General features: G+C 38.7%; 5 protein-coding genes, 1 non-coding gene and 1 pseudogene across 6 annotated transcripts; 1 reads left to right on the top strand and 6 right to left on the bottom strand.

Annotated features, from left to right (window-relative positions):
• Window positions 1-75: 75 nt before the first annotated feature.
• On the bottom strand, window positions 76-955 carry LOC126797271 (blue copper protein-like; annotated as a pseudogene).
• LOC126797270 (putative pentatricopeptide repeat-containing protein At5g09950) lies at window positions 832-4,560 on the bottom strand. Its single transcript, XM_050523923.1, has 2 exons — window positions 1,318-4,560; window positions 832-977 (listed from the first exon to the last, which is right to left on the bottom strand). The coding sequence occupies exon 1, from the start codon at window positions 4,558-4,560 to the stop codon at window positions 1,438-1,440; it is 3,123 nt and encodes a 1,040-aa protein (XP_050379880.1). The 3' UTR covers window positions 832-977; window positions 1,318-1,437.
• Window positions 4,561-8,138: 3,578 nt separating this feature from the next.
• On the bottom strand, window positions 8,139-8,210 carry TRNAH-GUG (transfer RNA histidin (anticodon GUG)). The gene has a single exon. It is a non-coding gene; the product is annotated as a tRNA-His (tRNA).
• A 75-nt stretch (window positions 8,211-8,285) lies between these two features.
• On the bottom strand, window positions 8,286-13,540 carry LOC126801182 (phytochrome C). The gene is made up of 5 exons (XM_050528650.1): window positions 13,523-13,540; window positions 10,495-13,403; window positions 9,403-10,219; window positions 8,840-9,136; window positions 8,286-8,754 (listed from the first exon to the last, which is right to left on the bottom strand). Exons 2-5 carry the CDS (start codon window positions 12,542-12,544, stop codon window positions 8,544-8,546), a joined length of 3,375 nt encoding a protein of 1,124 aa, XP_050384607.1. The 5' UTR covers window positions 12,545-13,403; window positions 13,523-13,540; the 3' UTR covers window positions 8,286-8,543.
• A 1,296-nt stretch (window positions 13,541-14,836) lies between these two features.
• Window positions 14,837-16,733, bottom strand: LOC126798900 (alpha-1,6-mannosyl-glycoprotein 2-beta-N-acetylglucosaminyltransferase). Its single transcript, XM_050525982.1, has one exon. It carries the CDS (start codon window positions 16,356-16,358, stop codon window positions 15,009-15,011), a length of 1,350 nt encoding a protein of 449 aa, XP_050381939.1. The 5' UTR covers window positions 16,359-16,733; the 3' UTR covers window positions 14,837-15,008.
• Window positions 16,734-17,793: 1,060 nt separating this feature from the next.
• Window positions 17,794-18,624, top strand: LOC126800108 (uncharacterized). The gene is made up of 3 exons (XM_050527399.1): window positions 17,794-17,963; window positions 18,074-18,143; window positions 18,268-18,624. The coding sequence occupies exons 1-3, from the start codon at window positions 17,825-17,827 to the stop codon at window positions 18,410-18,412; spliced, it is 354 nt and encodes a 117-aa protein (XP_050383356.1). The 5' UTR covers window positions 17,794-17,824; the 3' UTR covers window positions 18,413-18,624.
• Window positions 18,625-18,765: 141 nt separating this feature from the next.
• LOC126799603 (SNF1-related protein kinase regulatory subunit beta-2-like) lies at window positions 18,766-22,000 on the bottom strand. Its single transcript, XM_050526842.1, has 5 exons — window positions 21,872-22,000; window positions 21,528-21,652; window positions 20,850-21,031; window positions 20,594-20,756; window positions 18,766-19,305 (listed from the first exon to the last, which is right to left on the bottom strand). The coding sequence occupies exons 1-5, from the start codon at window positions 21,873-21,875 to the stop codon at window positions 18,970-18,972; spliced, it is 810 nt and encodes a 269-aa protein (XP_050382799.1). The 5' UTR covers window positions 21,876-22,000; the 3' UTR covers window positions 18,766-18,969.
• Window positions 22,001-22,935: the final 935 nt, after the last annotated feature.

Below are 22,935 nucleotides of genomic sequence, written 5' to 3'. Positions count from 1 at the left end.
TTCACTCTAACAAACTTCAAAGGTTTCTTGCATATTTGTTTAGCTGGTATGAAGTAGAATTTATATGCTGCTGAATCTACTGATTTAGGTGTTATATGAACTTAAACATTGGATAATAAGGTACACTCCGGTTATTTTCATAGGCGATATTAGCCTAATTTATTTTACTAAACTAGCTAGGAGGAAATGAATATTGTTGCTGTAGTCAAAGCCATGAAAGACCGGCATCTTCATGTCATCATCCTTTGAGATGCTCTGTCGCCGCAGATTCATCAGAAGCACTCGGACTTGCACTAGGCAACAGGTTTGAAGAGGGAGCAAAAGAGATGGCTACCTTTTGGCCCTTGACGCAGTGCCCAGCGAAGCTGCAAGTGAAATAATATGTGCCGGAATTGGCAACTGAAAGTGCTACTGCATCCTTGTATTGAAATTCTCCTTCGTTACTACAATCACATCATTTTATCCTGCTTGGAAATCGAACTCTGCATAAACAACATCCAATTATAACTTCATTGTCACCAAAATGAAAATGTAATAGTTCAGTTTGATCAAAATTGAAATTGCATATAGTGAACTAGTTTTACCAACAAGATCCTTTTTAACTTCAAAGGTGTACTTTGAAGCCCATGTAGCATAAGTGGCAGCACCGCCGGGAGGAATAGTCCAACCCAGGTCACCTCCGACTATATTTCGTAGCTTCTATTCCAAGTAACATGGCTGCTGCCAATGCAATAACAAGGATCACGATGACCTGATTCACCTTCATAGCTCTATACTTTAGGTCTCTCCTTCTCCTTGAGGACTTGTGTTCTTGTAACACAGGGTAGGCACTTGTTAAGCGTTGTGGTGTGCTGAATTTATATAGGGAGGAGCTCTTGGATTTTAGGAAGGGCCTGCGTGAGTACTGCCAATTTTCTGACATGGAGAATTGGAGACCTTTGTATTGTGTTGACATCCAGCAGGAGATTGCAGGCTAGCTGCATAAGATAATTTAAACATAGAAATGTCAATATGAGCTTACCTTCGATAGAAATTAAGTCTTTAAAGCTAAATATAAATGGTCAACCATATATAGCTGAATTTCTTGTGAAAAAGCAACTGTTGGAGTTGATGATCTCCCAAATAAGTTGGACTTAGTAAGAGTAATTTTAAATGTTTGACCAAAAACAATAAAAATTAGGGACTGCAGACAGAATTTTCATTTGTATCCGAACTGTTTGTTCATGAATTAGGCAATGGCTATATCTCAGTGATATTTAGCTTCAGTTTGTTCACCAAAATTATAATTCACTGAACAACATAGGTTCACGGACTCACTTTGGTGTAGTTACGCACTGTTCAGCTGTTTCAGTGAAGTGTCGCATATCTTGCATCAATGCCTATGGCGTTATATACCATGATCAAACTCCCGCTCGATACAAAGTGATAACAATTCCGTTACCAGAAATCACCACAAGAACACTTGCCATCTGCAAAGTGATGAAATCTGCTTGAATCTCGCAATACTATTTTCCTGTCAACAATCTTTGATATGTATTTGAAGGCAGAGTGGCAGTCACCACAAACCCGAAGATTTTTCATAATCCTTATAGGCAACTGTGACTGGCGAGTAAGAACAAAAGCAACTGCAAGCTTTTCACTGTGAAAGCTCAGCAGTTCTTCCTTGTTTTCCAATTCAAGATCGTATAGTGCAAACTTCGTTTCAGGCACATATCCAGCATCCCTCATTTTCTTGTTAAGTTCCTTCAGTTTTTCATATATCAAATCCTTCTCTGGGTGTAATTTGTCTCCCGCTACAAAAACATGAACTCCATCTTTCATTGTGACCCAACTGCACCCAGCTTCCTTCTTCACTGCTGCCTTCCTCATAGTCATCCTAGCTTTGGCCACATCATCCCACTTCCCACCAGAGGCATACATGTTAGCAAGAAGCACGTAATTCACAGCATTTTCGGGTTCCAACTCCAAAAGCATTTCACCTGCCATCCTGCCTAGCTCTGTGTTACGGCCATTTGCTCGGCAACAAGCCCCTAAAACTGTTCTCCAAATAAGAACATTAGGCTTCATTGGCATCTTTTTGATGAAGTCCTCTATCATATTTTGTTTTCCTGCCCTTCCAAGAAGATCAACCATACATGAATAGTGCTCCATCCTGGGCGCCAATCCATGTACTTTACTCATAGAATTGAAACGCTGAAACCCTTCATCCACGAGCCCTGCATGGCTACAAGCTGATAGGACCCCAACAAAGGTAACATGATCTGGTGGCTGATCTTGTTGCTCCATTTGTGTGAAAATCCTCAGAGCATTCTGTCCATCTCCATTGCGAGCATATCCAGATATTAACGAATTCCAGGAATACACATTTCTTACTGGCATCAACTTGAAGAATCTTGAAGCATAATCAATCCTTCCACACTTTGAGTACATGTCGACTAGTGCACTCCCAACTACAACATCAGCTTCCAAACAAGATCTTATAGCACATGCATGAACTTCCATCCCACGCTCTAATGTTGCGACTGAGGCACAAGCACTCAGAACAGTAGCAAAAGTAAAAGAGTCTAATTTGTGACCCTTCTGCATCATAAACCAGACCAAATCCATGGCCTTAGGCAAGAGCTCATTATGAATGTATCCAGAAATCATGGAATTCCAACTTACTTCATCCCTTCTGTCAGGCATTCTAGAAAATATCTTCTCACAGTCATCTATATATCCGCACTTTCCATAGCAAGCAATAAGCGCATTCTCAATAGCACAGTCCTTGGCAGCATTGTATTTTAATACTACCGCATGAATCTGCTGTCCTAGCTCACGAAGTGAGAGAGATGCAACAGCTGAAAGAATGCTAATAAATGTTACTCTATTAAGTTCCCATCCAGATCGCATCATTTCCAATAAATATTCTACGGCTTCCGAACCTGAAGCCTCTGAACTAGCTAAAGCCCCAACTATAGAATTCCATGACACTTGGTCATACTCCGGCATCAAGAAAAAAACTTTCCGAGATTCATTAAGACACCCTGTGTTGGAATACAATGCAAGAAGAGCATTTGAAACTGAAACATCCAAATCAAGACCCAATTTTAGGGCTTCACAATGTATTTGCTGTCCCATCTTGATCCACTCCAAGCTTGAACATGAACTCAGAGCACTAATCAATGTAAAAATTGAAGGCATCAACTTCGATCTTCTCATTTCACAGAACTTGAGGACTGCATCTTCAAAACACTCGTTCTGGTCAAGACCAGAGATCAGAGTGTTCCACGAGATTAATTCTTTTTCTTTCATGACCCTGAAAACTGAACAAGCATCATTAATAGCACCACATTTGGCATACATATTAACAAGCCCATTCTCTACAGCAACCTTGCTGTGAATCAAGCCACTCACAATTACACATGCATGAACCTCTCTTCCCCTTCTTTTTCCTTCCTCTAACACAGAAAATTCAGCAAAAGAACTTAAAAGAACCACAAGCGAATCAGCATTCATTCCAACCAACTCCTGCATCTCCATAAAAACTCTAGCGGCTTCTTCTCCTCGCTTCTGCCTCACCAGTCCAACCATCAAACCATTCATTGAAACTACATTCCTCTCACCCATCTGCTCAAAAATCTTCCTTGCATAATCAATCAACCCAACCCTCGCAAACCCACTAACCAAAGCACTCCCCACATACAAATCCTGCAAAAATCCAGCTTTGCAGACCCTGCTCAGCATCTGCTGCAGCAAAACCAAACCAGAATCAACCAAATTACAACACGCAGGCACTAAGCTCCCGAAAGTATACTCATTCGGCCGCAAATCCAACCCCGCACCATCCTTCTGCATCTCCGAAAAAAGCTCATAAGCAGACACTGCATCCCCTCTCTGACAATAAACCGAAATAATCGAATTCCAAGACACTAAATTCCTAACCTTGGTCTCACAAAAAGCGCGGTAAGCATCATAAGCAGAACCCAAACACCTCCCATACATAGTCATCACCACATTACCTAACAACACATCAGAGTCGTGCGTTTTTGACAGCATTCCATGAACCTGCATCCCAAACTTGAGCCTGCCAGGACCCAACTCCTGGCAGGCCCTAAGAACACTCCCAAAAGCATACACACTCGGCACGAAACCTTCCCAAATCATCCGTTTAAACTGCCCGCAGGCCTCTTCCGACATTCCGCCGCGGGCGTACCCGGAAATGAGGCAGGCCCAGGTGACGGAGCTCTTGTGAGGCATTTCGTCGAACAGCTTGCGTGCATTGGAGAAAGAGTTGATTCTGACGTAGACGTTGATGAGGGTGTTGCATAAGAAGAGGTCTCGGGTGAAGCCGTGTTTGAGGATTTGTAAATGAAAGGTTTGGGCTTCGTTTTGGGAGAGGGAGTGATTGAAGTGATTGAGGAGATGGGCGTAGGTTGAAGTGGAATGTGGGGGTGGGGGTGGGGTTTGGATGTGGAGGTGAGATGGTTCGCTGTGGTGAGGTGAGGGAATGAGAGAAGAGAAAGCAGGGTGAGGAGGGCGGCGGGGTTTAGGTTTGGGAGTGAGGAGAGAGCGGAACATAGTGTTGTAGTGGAGAAGAGTGTGATTTGGTTGTTCCTTCATTCATATTTTGGTTTTCGCGGGATTTTTTTTAGTGACGACAACGGTTTTAAACAGAATTGTCGTCTGATACATTACAAGATATATGATCAACGCAGGGCGTGTTTTAAGATTTCAGAGAAAATACGAATGGAAATGTACAAAAAGCATTCCATATCATATAAGGTAGTCGATCTGTATGTAATTTCTGAGAGGAAAAAGTTACTACGAGTCAACAATTTGCTAATCACTCCAAGATCAAACTTCAAATTCAATCTAGATAGAGGGCACAAGTGCTTTCACACATAAATATATAATTGTGGCACTTATTATTTTCAACAAGAATTTAGCAAATGCTTCAAGGTGCAGGAAGAGGCGGTATGGTACCTCGCTTTATGGAGAAAAGCGGTGTGTTGGCTTGGTATTGTGGAGGAGACGATTGATTTCCTGATGTGGCTAACAATGCAGCCATGCTATCAAATTTGCGTCCCATATCATCTCGAATCTGAATAATCTGTTTAAGCCTCTTTTCAATAGTAGTGGATGTAGATGCACCCGTGACAAAATAAACGTTTGAACAGTTAAAATTATGTATTTGTATTCCTAAGTATGTAAATGAGTGAGAATTCGGACGCATGCGTACATTAATTGATGGAAAATTAAGTGATTTTTTTTATTATCAATTCATCCCTTTATTTCTTTCTTAAAAAATTCATAATTTCCAAGTTATAATGTCAAACCAAAGTAATTTATATTGAGACGTCATCATCTTCTCATTTCAATATTTTTCCTCGTCTACAAAAAACAAAGTCGATGATGAAGATTAGAATATATATATATAGATGCCCGATCAAGGACGGACGTCTGCAACTCTCCAAAAGTGCGGACGTCTTAGCTTTTTCAAACATCACATGCCAACGATAGAACTTCTGCTATTGGATGGTGTTCAAGCCTCTACTTTGAGCTTCTTATTGCAGGTGGAACCGCCGATAACTGGTTTTCTATCTATTCTGACGAACTTAAAATTTCAAGTGAGATTGCTGCCATGACCTTCAAGCCCAATCTCCTTGGGCCTTCATCTTCATGGTAACAACTCCTAAGATGCATATGTTGTTCATCCAACAACAATTAAATGTAAAAGATTAATAATAAATGCATATAATTATGAGATTAGATATGAATCTAGAAAATAATAAAAAAATTATTTTAATTGTATAATATTTTAGTATAATAATAAATATACCTATCTGCAAAATAGAGAATCTGTTAGAGTTAATGTTGAAAAATTATGAAAATTTTAAATTTTGGCTTTTCATAATAAAGAAATTATGAAGTTGTTGGAGATGCTTTGGTATAAAAAATAAATCAAGTAAAAGAAGGAAATTAAAATTGGAAATGAAAGTAGTACACTGTCACCTGTGGTATTGGAAGATGAGCAAGTACATCAATCATGAGAGAGATAGATAACCAAGGCACCCTCTCATGATTGCCTCTAATTTGGACTTGAGGTTTCGCACCAAATATGGCCTAGGTTTGGAGTCAAAGTAGGATTCGGTGTCGGTGTGGGAGTCTGGATTGTGGTTGATAGTCCGATGCCGATCGCGAGCTTGTGATACAATATATAATAGAATAGCATAATCAGTGAGCGATCGCAGCACAAGAAGTGTATTCCTGAGTTTTATGTCAACTCCAAGACACTTGTTTTCCTGATTGATGAATGGAATATAAAAGAAGAAAGGATCCAATGACACTGCAATACATGATATCACAAATATCTGCTCCCAACTCATGATCCCCTTCCCAAATATTACACGGGAAGTGAAACTGATGGGTAAGAGAATTATATGTGCCAGATATATTATAGAGGTACAAACACAACGTAGTCTAGTGGCTCTATGTGACTATGTCCTCGTCTTTAAGAATAAAATCATGTACTTCCCCAGCGGAACGACACACCATTTCCACCAACGGAAATTGTGTAATAATCCATGACCATAGTTGTCTGATTGAAGCTGTAGATTGTGACCTTGTCGACCCTGGAAGCCTGGTAAAAGAAAAGAAAGAAGATGCAACCATGAACCATCAACAGAAAAAGAAATAGGAAATATATATATATAGGTAATTCCACTAAGTGATTTTTTTTAGTATTTTAAAGGGATATCTCATTAACCAACTTTTGGACTACATTTAAACATCTATACCGTTCAACTTTTAGAGTCTAATGTGTAGATTTATTATGTAAAATTTCAATCAAAATAGTGATCGTTAAGATATCAAACTTGGCAAAAGTAATGGACGTACTAAATCTGTCAAACATGAACGGTTCATGCTTATAAGTTTAAATCACAGTTTTGAATGCCTTAAACACCTCTATTTTGACTGAAATTTTACATATATGATCTACACATTATACTCTAAATGTTGAACGGTGAAGATGCTGAAATGCGATCAAAAAATTGGTCAAATGACCTATTTTTTTTAGACCCCAAAAAAGGAATTTCTTAATGGAATGACCATGTATATATATATATATATATGCAGATAACACATTGTATTTATAGAAAAAATGTCCCAACCCGACCTCACAAGTGACAACCTCGCCTCACCAATTGACCGATCCACTCTCTCTCTCTCTCTCTCCAACATCACCTAGCTATACTCCCAAGTACGCACTATGAAATCCCACCACGACGTACCTAACTCCACAACTACCAAACCAAATTGGTAGTTGATCGACGACGTCGTAATGTATTGATGAACAATATGATCTGTAAATAATGAACACAAAAGTACTAACCTTTCGACGTCGTCGGTTTCGCCGGGTTGGATCTCCATTACTTTCACCTATCTATGATAGAAATGGCAGCTAGTAGCCTAGTATCAGTATCTGAACCGACTGAACGTTGGCCCTGAAATGTTATACTTCCATTTTTGGCAGAGTAGTTGATTTGAGCAACTATACAGCTTCAACTTGGTAGTTAATATTACGGCAACTGTGTGTATACATATCATAATTAATCTATCCATGATCAATTAAGACTTTGATCCTGCAATTTCCAAAAAAAAAAAAAAGGAAGACTAGATCCCGCTGCGAGCGTCCAGCTAAGGTGTGCACAAACCTCTATGCCCTTCGACTATAAGCAGGTGTAAACAAAGACAATTATAGAGTCAATGAGAGACAAATAAACATAGTTTATAAGTTATAACTCTATATATAGATCTGCCATGTAAATTATTATTTTGTATTCATTACCGCCCTCCCATGTCGTTGATTACTGGATCTCCACCTAATTGGATATGCTCAAACGATCAGCCAATAGTCGAATGAAACAGACTTGTTATACTGAAAACTCTACTTCATCACCATTGATAAGAATTGAAGCTACATAAACTCTAAATTCACTCGAGCAAGACGGTGAGACCGGAAAAAGACGGAATCCACAGCCTGAACGTGAAAATCGTATAATTAAATTTCTGCATTACGTTAATTTAATCAACCATATACAATGAACTACTGAAATGGATTACCAAAAAGAAAAGGCCATGAATAAAACATAATGTGTGGCTGCTGGGATTCGAGCCCAGGTCTCCACGGCCACAACGTGGAATTCTTACCACTAAACTACAGCCACAAGGTGATAACTATATTATATTAACTTTTAAGTTCCTTGACAAGTTTTTCAGACCAAACAACTTTATTAAAACAAATGATCAAAATGGTGGAACATCGTATCGGTATTGTAATCAAACACAATTTCGGGGAGGCCATCCATTAAACTTGATTTTTATTTGCAAATCTGCTATAAACATACTCGGGAGTGCTGGAATCTCTAGTAGATAGTATCCCAGTTTCCCAATTTAAGCAGTGAAAAACCAGTATCATGTAGCACTTTGTTATAGATCATGCCGTTGAGGTTAAGTGAGGAGTGCAGCTAGTGTCGTCATTCTCCGTGAAGATATATATATCAGCTGTTAAGGTGGTGAACCAGTGGAAAGTCAATGAGGATTCTAAAGGATGATGTGTCTTCTCCTCTGTGATATTGTACAGTGCCATTCATGACCTTCACCAGATTTTGGCTGAGATGTAAGCCCAGCCCTTCCCTTGAGACGCGATGGCTGTCGTGAAACATCTCTTGAATCAAATGATCCGGCATTCCTGGTGCTGGATGAGTGATTCTGCAAGGTCAATCATTATATAGGCAGCTTATATTAGCAGAGCAGAAATACCAATGATACATGGGTAAAGACAAACGAGACTCACCGAAACTCTAGATGAACAATTTGCATTTTAGTCCCTACACGTTCCTTTGTTGGAATTGCTGTGAGAACAACAGTTGATCCATCAAAAGCAGGGGTGAAATGGATTGCGTTGGCCAAGAAATCTGAGACAATTTGTTGTAGCCTCAAATTATCTCCATACAAGATCATGGATGACACCTCAGCTGGTGAATCTTGGATGACCTGCACCTGCCGCTCCTGACTCAAGATCATAACTTGATTCATGACAACTTCCATAGCTTCACCGAGGTTAAATTCAACAGAATTCATCTCCATGTAGCTGCAGGTATGTACTCCGAAAATTAAAGGCTGTTTGTAAGGTATTCAGAAAATTTATTTTTCGACAACCTGAACCGCACAACTATTATGAAGCGAAAAAAAGAACAAGAAACCAATTGACACTGAACACTGATCTCGTGAAATTCTTTTTTGCAAGTCAAAGTATCAAATTAGTGGTTACCAGCAGATATGATACTGAAACAAGTGGACTTCGTGCTTGACATGTATGCAATATCTATTGGAAAGACAAACTGTAAAAGAACATACCATTCCTCCATGCTTTCAAGATCAGTGTCATCAACAATCTCAGTCAATTGTTCCCGACACAATGTGCTCTTCTTATGTAGCTGCTTCTGCTCTTTGCTTAAGTCAGAGGATCCCATGAGATTTTGCATTAACATAATCCCACTTAGAGGCCTTTTGATTTCTTCACGGATGTAGGCTACTTTCCTAAGACTATCAGCTGCAGCCTGCTCAGCTATTTTTTGCACCTGCGTAGCATACTGAAGCTCTGGACTCGCAACATGTATAAAGCACAGCACCCCAGTAATCCTTCCATTTTCATCACTTCTTTTGTTAGCAGAAAGTATTGCTTCAATGTAATTACCCTGCAGATCAAAAAACCCGAACACCAATTTACAGGCATCTTGGCCTGCAAGCACCCCGTTCAGCAATATCCTAAGCTTGGTTAATGTGTCAGGATCTTTAACACGACAGCCAAAACTGCTACTTGTGAAGACTTCCCCGAGGAGTGCTCGACCAACAGCTTCTTCCTTTCGCAAACCAGACAAATTTTGCATAGCATCATTCCATTCTGAGCAAAGACAATTTTCATCGGTCATAAATATAGGAGGAATTAGTGCAGAAGGCGTTTGCACTATTCCAACATAATCACCTAGTAAACGAGTGTATTTGTCCTTAACAATCTTTTCTCCTGTAAGATCTTGAGCAACAAAGCAAACCCCAACCACATCTTCCTTTATATCTCGGCTACAACATGCATTGACCACCAAGATTGTAAGACTGCCATTTTCTTGATGACCAAATGTTTTCAGTTTGATTTCAACATTTTGCCTCTCTACACCTGCCATCAATGTTTTCACAATTGCTTCAGATGGGGATAAAAAAAAAATATAAATCACATAATAAAATCAATCAAATGAAAAAAAATTGCAGAGGAGACAGTATATGGAACTCAAAGAAATGAGCGAGGTTGGCGTGTGTCAGATAAATGAAAAGCAAACTTCTACGATATGATATACGTGTCTTTTTCTTTTTTCTTTTTTTTGAAACTTTGTACTCATTGATTATAAATAAATATATATTAAAACATATCCAAGGAAAGAAGAGTAGCATCACCTTGCAATGCAAATGAGAGCATGTTCTTCACCTCTTCAATTGAATCAGTTCCCACAATATCTATTAGTGGTGTGCCAATAGCTTGCTCAACAGCTAATCCAGTTAGTTCGGCTGCCTTTTTATTCCACCCATTAATATTACCAGTAGCATCAACAGCGAAAATAGGAACTGCAGCTGTCTCAATAAGCCGAACCATTTCAGTTGTGGCAACTTGCAATTCATCCACTCTCTCCATCCTGTCATCAACTGATGGACCAGTCACAATCATTTTGGAATCAACTACAGCAGTTTCTTGCAATGATTCTCTTAATATCAGCTGTAAAGAATGGATGACATCCATTTCAATATCTTCCCATGGTGTGCTCCGACGCTTAACTACCTCCAAAAAAGCCTTGAATGATGACCTGGGGTGCATCTTTCTTCCATCATCCTTCTCATCAGGATCATGCTTTGCACCACTCCACTTGATTTCCTTTGCAGTGTGGGATCGAAACCAAAAGAGGAAGTCCCTTGAAGTAATTCTAATCGCAGCCATTCCGCAAACTTCATCCCCAAGATCTGAAGCACCTGGATAGCCAGCTTCCATAAGACTATCAGTACTTAGGCCTGTGCTCTCATTATGGTATTCAAGAAGCCATGCAGCAATATCTCCAACTTGTGCCTCAGATGGGGTGACCCCAATTAACCAGAATTTCTTCCCGTAATACAGTACAGCTCCATCACACTTAACTAGATCCATCACATTAGGTGATTGAGTAACAATACCTAGAGGGGCATCCCTAAGGAGCATGTCACAAAGCAGAGACTGGGTTTGCATTATGTGTTTCTCCCTTGACTGAGCAGCCAACTTCACTTCTTTGTGGATCTGTACACCAAAGACTTGAATCAAAAATTCACATGCATACCTTAACGGAAATGGAGTAAATCTAGGTCTTGTGTGATGGCAAACCACTAAACCCCACAATTTTCTTTCCCTCTGCTGATCATGATCCATGTCATCATCCTCACCATTGATTGTCACAGACATTACAAGCGATGCTACAGAACCCATGTTTGCCATATACTGTGCGTGACAATCATGAGGAGATCTCAATGCTGATCCACAAAGACTCAACGGCTGAGCTAATGTTTTATCCTGAACGACTTTAACTGAAGAGGCAAAACAATCACATATCATCCTAACCTTGTTCTTCATAAAAAGAAATCTTGAAGCCTGAGGTATATCAGTGGCTGGGTAGTGCAAACCCAGATAAGGTTCCAGGTCAGGTCTATGGCACTCAGCAACAACTTCCCCATGTTCATCTTCATGAAATTTATACACCATCGTGCGATCATACCCCGTCAAATCACTAACTTCCTTCACTATAGCATCACATAACAATGATACATCCCCACTTGGCAAGGACTGCAATCTTGAGATGGCTTTGGCTGCAAGCTTATAAGATCTCAATTGGCCCGCAGCAGTGATAGGAACATCATCTAGAACTGGTTCTAAATCTATTACTAAGCCAACATCGACTCGATGAAGAATTGCATAAAAGGGCTTACCCGAAGTGTTACAATGCACCAAAATGGGATTGAGAAGACTAACTTCCTCATAATTAACTGCTTTCTGCAATGCAGCAGCACCTGGAGACTGAAAGAGTGTGCGAGCATCTGTTCCAATAGACAAAGCTTCTCGCTGCTGTATATTAGGAACAGTATGGGGGGCCAAGTCCAACATTTCTGGGGCATTTTCACTGTAGGCAAGAACACTAAAGTTTTGTTCATCAATAGCAATCAAGCAACCAAATGATTGAATCAGCCCGCCTCTCTGCATCTTCCGGAGGTAAGCTGAAACAGTGGCTGAGGGGACATTGCTAGTTGAACTTGAGATATTACAGTCAATTGAGGTGGAGTAATCGAAACGCTGTTCAGATTCCCTAAAGTCGACATCTAGCTTTGCATCAATGGGTGTCTGGGAAACCACACGATCCCCATGTTTTGATCTAGAAGAGCTACTTCTAGGAGTTCTAGAACTGCTTGTCTTGTTCAAAGACACTGATGACATCTCTCAACACTCCTTATGCTACAATTATTCTTCCTTCCTCCCCCAAACCAGCTTAGTTGCTTAGTTCAATCAATCCAACACATGTGCACCCCAGAATTCAAATTCTCAACTGATCAACTTCTAATACTCTTGGTTACTGTAAACTACCGGACACAGGAATAACCATGAACCAGGAACACACATAATCCAACTACAACTGAATGCCAGAAAGGCAAACCCTTTTTGCAATCACCAAGAAACCAAGAAAAGCTTGACAAGAAAGAATATTCAATTCACTTGGCCTCCTTGAATCATGATTCTACATTCAACCAAAATACCACCGGCAAAAGAAACAGACCATCACAAACAAATTCCCAACTTCCACACTTCAGAAAGCAGAAATCAGCTAAAACCCCACAAAGTTCCCAACTTTCTCACTAACCCAGATACACAAACTCAATTACAAAGCTTAAACTCATCCAACTTCTTCAGAAAGATGAAAAATTGAACAACCCCTTTTTGTAACACTCTACCTAATTGACATTCCAGTCTCTTCCCACAAATTTCAAATCCCCAAACCAATATTGCACACAGAATTCAAGGAGAACAAAAATCCAAAAACACATAAATAACCAGATAAACTTATGTAGAAGAGGGATGGGTATGACTGACCATCAAAGCTTGCGGTTGCAGGGTATGGATGACACAGACACGATCAAACCGACCAGAATTCTAGGGACTCCGGACTCCTCAATTCCCCAAGTTCACAAACAAACACGAAATAAAGTAAGCAAGAAACACTGGCTGCTTCTAGCCTTCTACTACATGGGCCCTTTACTTCATTTTACCGGGGTCAGTTCCTTTTGCTGTAATTCACAACCTGAAAGAAAGTTCATTTTTTGTTACTGCTGCTGAGGTCAGAGTAAGTAAATATTGGGAAAACAGAAAATGACTCGAATTTCAACTATAACACAAACATAAATTAGCTTGTGGGCTTACTTGTTGATCAACATTGACTCTATGTAAGCAAAACCATTATGTATCATCATCAAATTGCAAACATTATTCCTCTGTTTATGCTTTATATGTATTTGGGATGATATCGCACCAGTACCAAATTTGGCAAATTATGAATCTTTAGTGGGAAAAAAAAATTACTGGAGATGATTCTTTGAGAGAACTGGATCTCAATAATGAATGGAAAAAGAGAAGGCCCATGTGGGTAGAGGCAGAGTTGCTCCAAAAATGTTGAGGTGGGTGGAGGGTGATCCTTATCCATGGCCAACATGCAGAAATGAGCACGTGATTTTGGCACTTGCTAGTTGCTGCACTCTGGTCAAATGTATATCGAAGTCCACCATTTTGCCAAACAAAATTTAGAACTTCCGTAGGGGCCACCGTCGCACATATGCCGACGCCCAAGAACAAGAAGAAAAAGGAAAAAAGAACACTGTTTTTATTTGGTCCTCTGAACAAATTTGCTGGTCACAATTATACCAGAAATGGCATGCAGAAAATATCTCCTTCCGGAATTTCTCTGTTCATAACTTAATCACATAGCAGCTATGTTAGGCTAAAACCAATGAAGATTAAATGAACTCTATGCCTTCCTCTAAATGTCCTTTGGATTTTGATTCTGTTTAGCATACAGTAGATTGCTCAAAGACCAGTGTGTTTGGATACTGTGATTTGAGTTTCTATAGAAATTATAAAATCATGAGAATTATAATTCAATAGATTTCAATTATACCATGAACTTTATTGTTTGGACTACAAAATGAAGAACTTTTAAAATAACAAAAATTAACGCTATATGGAAGGAATAAAAAAAACACCTGGAATTTAAGTGGGGAATCTCCAACTTAAATTCCATGATTTGTTTTTCAGGTGAATTGTAATTTTCACATAATTTTAATTCAAACAGAAAATTTTGAGAAAATGAATCCTCAAATACTAATTTTTATTTAAATTCTAGGAAATTTGAGACTATCCAAATACACTGTATGACTTCTCAGGATATTTTCCTTTTCCGAAAAAGGAAACTATTGCATCGAGCACTTCAGACTTCAGTCATAGTTACCACTGAAATCAAAAGCCCTCTTTACTTTTATTTTCTTATGAATCACAAGTTCTATCACCTGGTAGAAGAAAACAACACGGTCTTAACCAAGACGAAACTAATTAGAAAACAGTATGGACACAACAAGATGCTTGAGACTATAGATCCCAAGAGCAAATTCTATATGAAAAGAAGTAAAATGTGATTTCTCTTGGCAAAATTATGAAGAAACTAAAGATAAACCAAAGTGCAGATTCAAGATGAAGCGTGTATATGATTGTAACATTATGGAGCAACAAAGGTAATACAAACACCTAACAGCTACTCATGCCATTGATTAATCACTCCACAAAAAGAAATCCAGATTTTCTACCCATTACAACAGTCAGGGGCAAAAAGATAGAGAAGAATTGATGTTTATATTATCTATAAATGATACATCTGAGCAAAATTCAAGCACAACTGATGGTCTCTCTTGTCACCCCAACCTCCCCAACCCTTGAACCCAGCTTTATACCCCGGCTGATTCTCAAAGACTCGCACTTCCCAGTCTGGATTGATGTTTGCAACCTTGTCTGCATCTTCCACATGAAAGTTCAACACGCCGTTATCAACGCATGCTTTCTCACCCTCCTGGCCCTGGTGCAAACCACACTTTCCAAAGTGCACTGCACTCGTCCTAGGCCCTCGTAATGTGAAAACAGCATTACCGAATGAGGGATAAACTGTCGCCCACATTGTAATATCCCAATTGTAATCATCAAAATAGCAGAACTTGCTGGTCTTCTTATGGATCTTCCTCCAAATAGTCCGGTTAAATGCATAACCCACATTTCCCATTCTCTCTGCAATCAAACTATCCCATCCTTCTCCCCTGGCATTCACATCACAAGGTGCCAAATTCGCAGCATAGCAGTGAGGGCATTTTTTAGGCTTCAGCTCAGTCAATATCTTCAAGTTCTGATATGCATTGGGATAAAGAAAGTGGTCTTCCTCTATGAAAAGAATATGACCATTGTGTTCCTTAGTCTCACTCAATCCATCCCACACCGTGTTCATCATCCACCACCAATGATGCTTCAAGGACACAATCTTTGGCGACCTGTGGTTCCCATACTGATCAGGAGTCCCTTTGCAGTGCTTCTCTGCAGCATTATCCTTCTCCTTACAATCCGCAGGTGACACTCCCGGAAAGCCACTGGGAAAGACATGGGGCGAGAAAGGAGCAAATATCTGCTTCACTTGGCAAAACCTAATACCCTCAATAATCTTATTCATTTCCTCAAAGTACCCATCATGACTAACTATCAGTAAAGTCTCATTGATTCCTATAACCTGAGATATACTATTAACAACTACTTTCAGATATTGCGGTCGGTTGTGTACATATAGAACAACAGTTATATGATCCTTAGCTAGACTCGGATACAGATCTAAGTTTCTAGGAGGCATCTGATTTCTCTTCTCCAACTCAATTGACAAATCATTCTGCTTGGGAAGGTTAAGTCTTCGGCTAATAAGTGATCGATTATAACTCCTAGGCAACACCTCATCAAACTCATCCGAAAAGGGCACCCCAAAATTCGAACTTGAATTCATTCTTAACAGGAAAACCAGCAGAAAAACTGCCAAGCATGTAATCGAAACAAGTGACACGAATCGCCGGAAAGAGGCATAGTCTTTCAGACGCTGCTTCTTACCAGCACTACTACTATAAGCCATGGGATCAACAACAGACGGCAGTAAAACACGTTTCAGTCTTACTAGTATATTCATAGCTATATATTACAGAGCGAACACAAAAACCCAGATGAAGGCAAAGATCAAAACTTTGAGTTCAAACTTGAAAAACAAGACCAACCCGATTGAGAAGAGACCAGACTAGCAAAAGGGTAAGTAGCAAAAACCTCCAAGGCAGACTCTGCGTACTGAGATTGAACCAACCCAGAACTTGATGTAATAAAAATCAAAGCTTTGACGAGGAAAGTGAATATATGGGTTGATTGGGTTTCTTAATTGAGAAATGGGGAGATGGGCAGGCGTAAAGGTCCAATCTTTGAGCACACAAATTGGTGGAAGTGGTGAGATGGACGGTTTGGATTGCAGAGTTGACTGACTCAGGGAGCAGGGGGCGACTAGAAAGGAAGCTTTGATAAGTAGAAAACTTGTCTGCGTAGAATGAGGTAAAAAGGGTTAATATATAGTTTGGTTTGGGGTTACGATCAAATAGAATGCCGGTGACTTCAAGGCATGGCTTTGATTGCCCACCACGAATTTGGAAGCGGAGGCTCAAAGCAATGACCTCTTCTACTTTATGAGTTTGGCAAAAACGGGTTTAGACTTTAGAGCGGGTTTTAGTCAAACGGGTTTAGATCATATTTTTGTTGATTATGAAGATCTCTCCTTTCAACTATTTCATAGTAGTGATGGTACAAATTTGTATTGACCAGCGGAGGTATAGTTTTTTTTTTCTACTTTTTATTTTTACCACTTATTGTCCTCTCATTTTTCTCCATTAAATTGGAACTTCAAATCATAAATGGATGCCATGGAGAGGAAACACCGGCCATCAACATACAATTTTCAGAAGACTTTGTAGGATAAGGTAATGAGTGTCGAAATCAAAATAACAAAGGCGCCCGTATCCTACATCAAAAATTTAATGGGTTGTAGTGCTGGACTTCTACGTATATCTATGTATACCACACATGTTTTGTTAGTCAAAAGGTGTGTGAAGTTACATCTATATCTTTGCATGAGATATCATTTGAAAATATTATTCATGGATAAGAAGATGAAAGGTAAAATCAAAATAGAATTAAAAAATAACATGGTGTGTTTTAGTCTAGTGTTAATGATCATGATAAAAAGAAACGAACCAATCCACATTAATAAAGGAGGTTGGTAATATTTACCACGGGTCAAAATTTTAGATTGATAGTGTATGAGCATGATTCAGTTAAGTTTACTGAAATTTCAATTGAAAGTCGATTCAACGAGTGTTTAAAGTACCACTTCAGAGCCTAAAATTCTAAACTTTAGAAATCATATTCTGAAAAGAAACAGGTTACTTGACTCTCAGAGTGACCCTTTGGTCATATGTGGCTTAGATAAGGTTTTTGTATCCAACTATCCATAGCTTAATATCTGTTTCCACTGTGACCACATCAGCATATCCAAAACCAATGACATATATGTGAAGCTCAAGAGATGGGCAAAGAAGATCACACTTCTCAGAAAAAATGGCAGCCAGGTTGGCTCTCTTCTCTCCCACCACAACATTTCTTGCACCCTCAGGCCAATCACCACTATCTTCTCTTTCTTTCACTTCCATTTCACCAAAGAGGAGAACAAACAGTTTCAAGATTCAAGCAGATTTAGGTATAATAATCTTTGTTTTTTTTTTAATGTTAATGCTTGAGTGGTTCTTGAGCTTTCTATGCTAATGCTTGTCCAAATGAGGCTGAGATGAATATGTTTAATGTTTGTAGGGGGTGGAGATGCAGAAGCAAATAAAGGAGGAAAGAAAAAGTTTATAACTAGAGAACAAGAGCCAGAGCAGTAAGCTTTACACTTTTCACCATTTACAATTTACCATGGTCACTTCCAGTAACATACCTTAGAATTAGAGAGTGATTCAAGTTCTTTAAAGTTTATAAGGGATTTACTGTTGGCAAACTTACAGGTACTGGCAAACAGCAGGAGAAAGGGAAGGGGAAAATCCCATGATGACCCCTCTTCCTTACATTATCATATTTGGCATGTCCACACCTTTTGTCATCTTAGCCATTGCTTTTGCTAATGGTTGGATTAAGGTACCAGTTCGATGATCCACTACCGGATTTTTCTTCCCTAGAAACCATCGGTTGCATACAACCATGTGTTTGCATATCTCTTCTGGGGGAAGATCTACTCTTCACTGTCATTACAGCTCATAGTGAAGCAGTAACAACACAGGAGCTTCTAATATTGTTTAGTTATATATTACACCTTCCGATTTACAATTTGAGTTTTTTTCAAATACAATTAGAGTTTCTTCCCTTATATATTTGGTGATGTTATGACTTCTGAGTTTCTCATACGAAATTAAGTCGGATTATTCCACTGTAATTGCTTACATTAAACAAGTTTTTGACACTGTCAGAGCTAGCAAACTCAGTTAGATACTTAGTTCAGAAGTTTACAAATTCAATAGAAATGACAGAAGGGTACGGTAAATATCATATCCAAAATGAAGTACACATGGTATATTTTGCACACCATGTTGCTCTTACAGATTGACCTATATGAGCTGCCATTTCAACTACTGAATCACATGAATTCCAAGTGATATACTCGTATTACAAATCTACACATTATATTCTAGTTCCCATAATGAATATAAAAATTATGAATTTTCTCTGTTCAATCGCTTGTATAACACCATTGTAACTAATTTTTGACGAAACCTATGTGTAGAACTGAGTGCGAAAGACTCGCCACCAATTTGGTTCTGGATGTACAAATGGTTCAATTGTGAATAATAAGGCATTGATAATGGCTCGTCGCCAACATTTGAAGAGGAGGATTGCCTGTCTAAAAATGGGACTTGTAGTTGTGGTGGTACTTCTGGTGGAGGTTTACTGAAATCATCTTCTCTCAAGTGTTTGTTATCATAGCTTGAAGGTGGGGATGGCGAAGATTCGAACTTTAACAGGCGCTGAGGCAATTCCAAACCATACTCCTGCATTATGTATTTTGGCAGTGAAACAGGTTGCAGCAGTGTTAGACTAAGTACTAACAGATACACTTGGCAATTTCAAAACTGCAAACATCAGCAATTACTCCAACTATATGTTCTTCAACAACTGTTGTAAATTGAACAAGATGGAAAATCCTAAGATTTATCACCTCCAGCAATCACGTTAATTATATTCTTAACTGTGGAAAATCTACTTGTCAGACAGTAGTGTGCAAAACTTATATTTGTAGCAATTTATGTTCAAGAGATTGAGGTCTTGAATTATAAAAAGGTGAAGAAAAAAAATTATACTCATCAAATTTCATCCTCTACAGGTATAAAACAGAACCATGATATACTATACATTAGAAGTGTGCGGACACTCCTATATAACTCAGAATAAGATCAAACAGTTTAGTGGCTAAATGCAGAAAACCTGGTTATTGGCAACAAGTATTGACAATACACTGAGAAGTAATAAGAAATTGGATCCGGAACATCTGATTGACAGGTACTGTGCAATTTGTTCCTAGTACTCATATGCAGATGTAAAGGTCTATGAACTTTTTGGCCATAAAGCTCCAATTGATAATACTTAGAATAAAGCAGTGATTGAATACAAGTTCAAATATTGTCCAAAACCAGAATTTGTGTTGGTCCTTTTAAATTAGCTCATCCTGTTTTCTTATTGGTCAAGTGATGCTATCCAATGAAATCAGAAATGGGGTTCTCAGAAATGACCCACTGTAAATGATTTTCATGCTATTACGAAAAACTTTAAATATTTGAACGTCCAATCTTTTGTGAGAATCAACATATGACTCTTCAGTAAGCTTGAAGCTTAAATAAGAGAGATTTTCACCATAGGATATTTCTCTCTCCTTAATCATTTGACAGCCATGGCCTGTGGCTTTACTTGATCAAGAACTGCCACTCCACAACCTTCGGCAAGCCACAAGTTGCAAACTGTGGATCCTATATTTCAAAGCATTTAGCTTCATCACCTTCATGTACAAGAGTGAGTGTCACTAGGAATTGAATTGCCATATGCTGGAGGGTAAGACATGGTGTTCTATACTCTTATGACATATGCTGAAGTGTAAGATGTGGTGTTCTATGTTCCTGTGACATATCCATATGCAGTCTCAGCTCTACGAAACTCAAGTAAGCCTTTTGTCCCAATATACGTACTTAACTACTTAAGCGAAAGATAAAGACCCTTAAGGCCTAGCACTAGGGATAAGCCATAACTGAGAACAAGAAATTACCACATTATAAATCATAAAATTACCTGCAAATCTAAAACATTGTAGGCAGTCCCTGTATCATCATAGATCCAAGGCAAGTCTGGAGCACACCTCCAACACCCATCAACAATGAAGCGGTACTGATAGAGACCCGATGGAAGCAACTTTATGACAATGAATTCGTTACCTGTATCCTGTAGCAGCTCCCTGTATAAGACACGAAATAGATCATATCAGTGATGGTGCTAAGAATAAAAGTATATTGTTGTTAAGCAATGAAACCCCTAGAAAAATCAGTACCTGGTCTCCCAATTATCCCATGATCCAGTGATAGCAACCTGCCTACCACCATGAGTCCATGAGATCTTCATGCGCCTCAAGCTCTGATTTTGTACATTATCATTATATTCTGTATTTTGCAATAACACATGAGTTTGAGTCTGAAGTGCCTCATCCGCCCTTGTTAATGTGTTCCCCAGATTCTGAAGTAGAAATGCAGATAAATTATAAGGACTATCATCACTATGAGACAGATTTTTACAATACCTTTGTGCACAACAGACAAACGTGATGGCATTTTCTGCAACCAACATAAATCACAAGTGAAGGTATTACTATACCTTGTTTGAGGAAGAAACATATTATACAAGGTTTACCAACAAATCTTTGCATCAGGATTTTTATCAATTAAGTTGTGACCAGATTAATGTTACAAGCTTAGGGTGAAATGTCAATAGATATTGCAATTCTTACTTATTCTTCTTGTACTGAATAGTGAAGTAGTGACTTGCAATACTAAAGCAAAGAACTTTGAACCTGTTCTATACTCAACTCACAAATTTAAATTTAATAAACAATCTAAAAAGGAACCTATATGTTTGGGAAGCTCTTCCTAAAAGTTTTAATCTTGAGGGACAAAAATCAAAGCATACATACACAAATGAAATTTTGAAAAATGAAAAGCAGAAAATAACTCACTTGTGAAGTGAAGTAGGGGTTATGGGGAGGTGAGTGAGCCATGGATTCATCATTCTCTTGAAAGTTGTTTACTCCAGAAGAAGAGCCTTCTCCTTCCTCTCTACCACTGGCATTCCCCATTAGTACTGAAAACAAAGGAAACCCATTCATCTTCAACATAAACACTAATAAGGAACCCAGTTATCAGAAAAATCCAAAAGAAAGATAAATAAAACAGAGGCAATCATATTCTATGCTGAGAACTGGAAAAAGCAGAAAAGGAAACAAGAACAAACCCAAAAACAGAAAAGCAAAAGAAGAGGACCCAAGTGACTGGTAGAGAGATTTGGGGTTTGATGACATACCCATCTCTGTAAGCAGATTGCAGAAGAAACCGAATCAAAAATTGACTGATGAACAAGGAAAGTTTGCATTATTTTCTTCAGCTTTAGTATTGTGTTGCAGAGTTTCTCATGTCCAAACAAATTGACGGCACAGTTTGTGCTCTATTTCTTTCTTCTTTCTTTTTTTCCTTATTTGAGTGTTGAAAAAGGCAAACTGCAGTGAATTAGATTCTCCAACGAATTGGGAAGATCCTACGGTAGAGACTAGTGATGTTGTTTGTTTCAAAGGGGAACTACGTTGCCTTGTGGTGTGGGCCTTCTTTGTGCTTGTTTCCTCAGTTGCCTGTGCGGTCTATACAACTCGATGCAGCTATCCAATCAAATGTAGAAAACTCAGAAGCAACCGTCCAATTACAGCTCTATGCTAATTCACTCCAGAGAGGGTTGAGAACCATTTCTCTTAACGTTTTAACCTTCTGAGATTATGAAACTTTTGGCTGAATGTAAATATTAGTTTCGAATAGTAATTTAGTTTTTCATTCCAGCAAGAATTACAGAAATTACGATAGTTTGGAAGAATATAAAAATTATGATAACTAGTTTTTGGCTTGTAATCCCTTTTATAATTTTACCTATGTCCTAATTACAGTGTGGTAACATGGAAAAATTATTATATATACCCGGTACATGATTCATGTAGCGTACTTTTTTAATGTCATTGGTATATTTTTTACTGTGTTTATTTATGATTGGTTACTCATATTTAAATAATTTTTTTCTTTCACCGCGTGCATATTTACCACACCATAGAGTAATATGATTAGCTGGACACACCACATGGCAGCGCCACGTGGTGTTTCAGGTACACATAATAATTACTCGGTAACATGACTTTATGGATCTTCTTGTGGAAGGTGATTCTAGAGTTCTTATTGACATTAGTAATGGTTTTACTGACCAACCGTGACAAGTGGCAGATCCAGCCCAAGACTTGTTTGGACTGGAGTCCATGCCACAATTTTCACCCCAAATTTTTATATATATTAGTGCTAATAACAATATATATAGTAATTCTTAGTACGTAT

Source organism: Argentina anserina, chromosome 6, assembly GCF_933775445.1.
Source record: "Argentina anserina chromosome 6, drPotAnse1.1, whole genome shotgun sequence".
Lineage (NCBI taxonomy): Eukaryota > Viridiplantae > Streptophyta > Magnoliopsida > Rosales > Rosaceae > Argentina > Argentina anserina.
This window is presented reverse-complemented; position numbering and strand designations above follow the sequence as displayed.

What these genes read in the sequence shown, in the direction of transcription:
- LOC126797270 (XM_050523923.1), bottom strand. Translation starts at nt 4,560, where the DNA reads ATGTTCCGCTCTCTCCTCACTCCCAAACCTAAACCCCGCCGCCCTCCT.
- LOC126801182 (XM_050528650.1), bottom strand. Translation starts at nt 12,544, where the DNA reads ATGTCATCAGTGTCTTTGAACAAGACAAGCAGTTCTAGAACTCCTAGA. An exon ending in CTTGAAAGCATGGAGGAATG is followed by an intron (nt 9,137 to 9,402) that starts GTATGTTCTTTT and finishes ACATACCTGCAG; the next exon opens with CTACATGGAGATGAATTCTG. An exon ending in ATTGTTCATCTAGAGTTTCG is followed by an intron (nt 8,755 to 8,839) that starts GTGAGTCTCGTT and finishes TTGACCTTGCAG; the next exon opens with AATCACTCATCCAGCACCAG.
- LOC126798900 (XM_050525982.1), bottom strand. Translation starts at nt 16,358, where the DNA reads ATGAATATACTAGTAAGACTGAAACGTGTTTTACTGCCGTCTGTTGTT.
- LOC126800108 (XM_050527399.1), top strand. Translation starts at nt 17,825, where the DNA reads ATGGCAGCCAGGTTGGCTCTCTTCTCTCCCACCACAACATTTCTTGCA. An exon ending in CAAGATTCAAGCAGATTTAG is followed by an intron (nt 17,964 to 18,073) that starts GTATAATAATCT and finishes TAATGTTTGTAG; the next exon opens with GGGGTGGAGATGCAGAAGCA. An exon ending in AGAGAACAAGAGCCAGAGCA is followed by an intron (nt 18,144 to 18,267) that starts GTAAGCTTTACA and finishes GCAAACTTACAG; the next exon opens with GTACTGGCAAACAGCAGGAG.
- LOC126799603 (XM_050526842.1), bottom strand. An exon ending in ACCCCTACTTCACTTCACAA is followed by an intron (nt 21,032 to 21,527) that starts GTGAGTTATTTT and finishes TTTCTACTTCAG; the next exon opens with AATCTGGGGAACACATTAAC. An exon ending in ACAATGTTTTAGATTTGCAG is followed by an intron (nt 19,306 to 20,593) that starts GTAATTTTATGA and finishes TACATAATGCAG; the next exon opens with GAGTATGGTTTGGAATTGCC.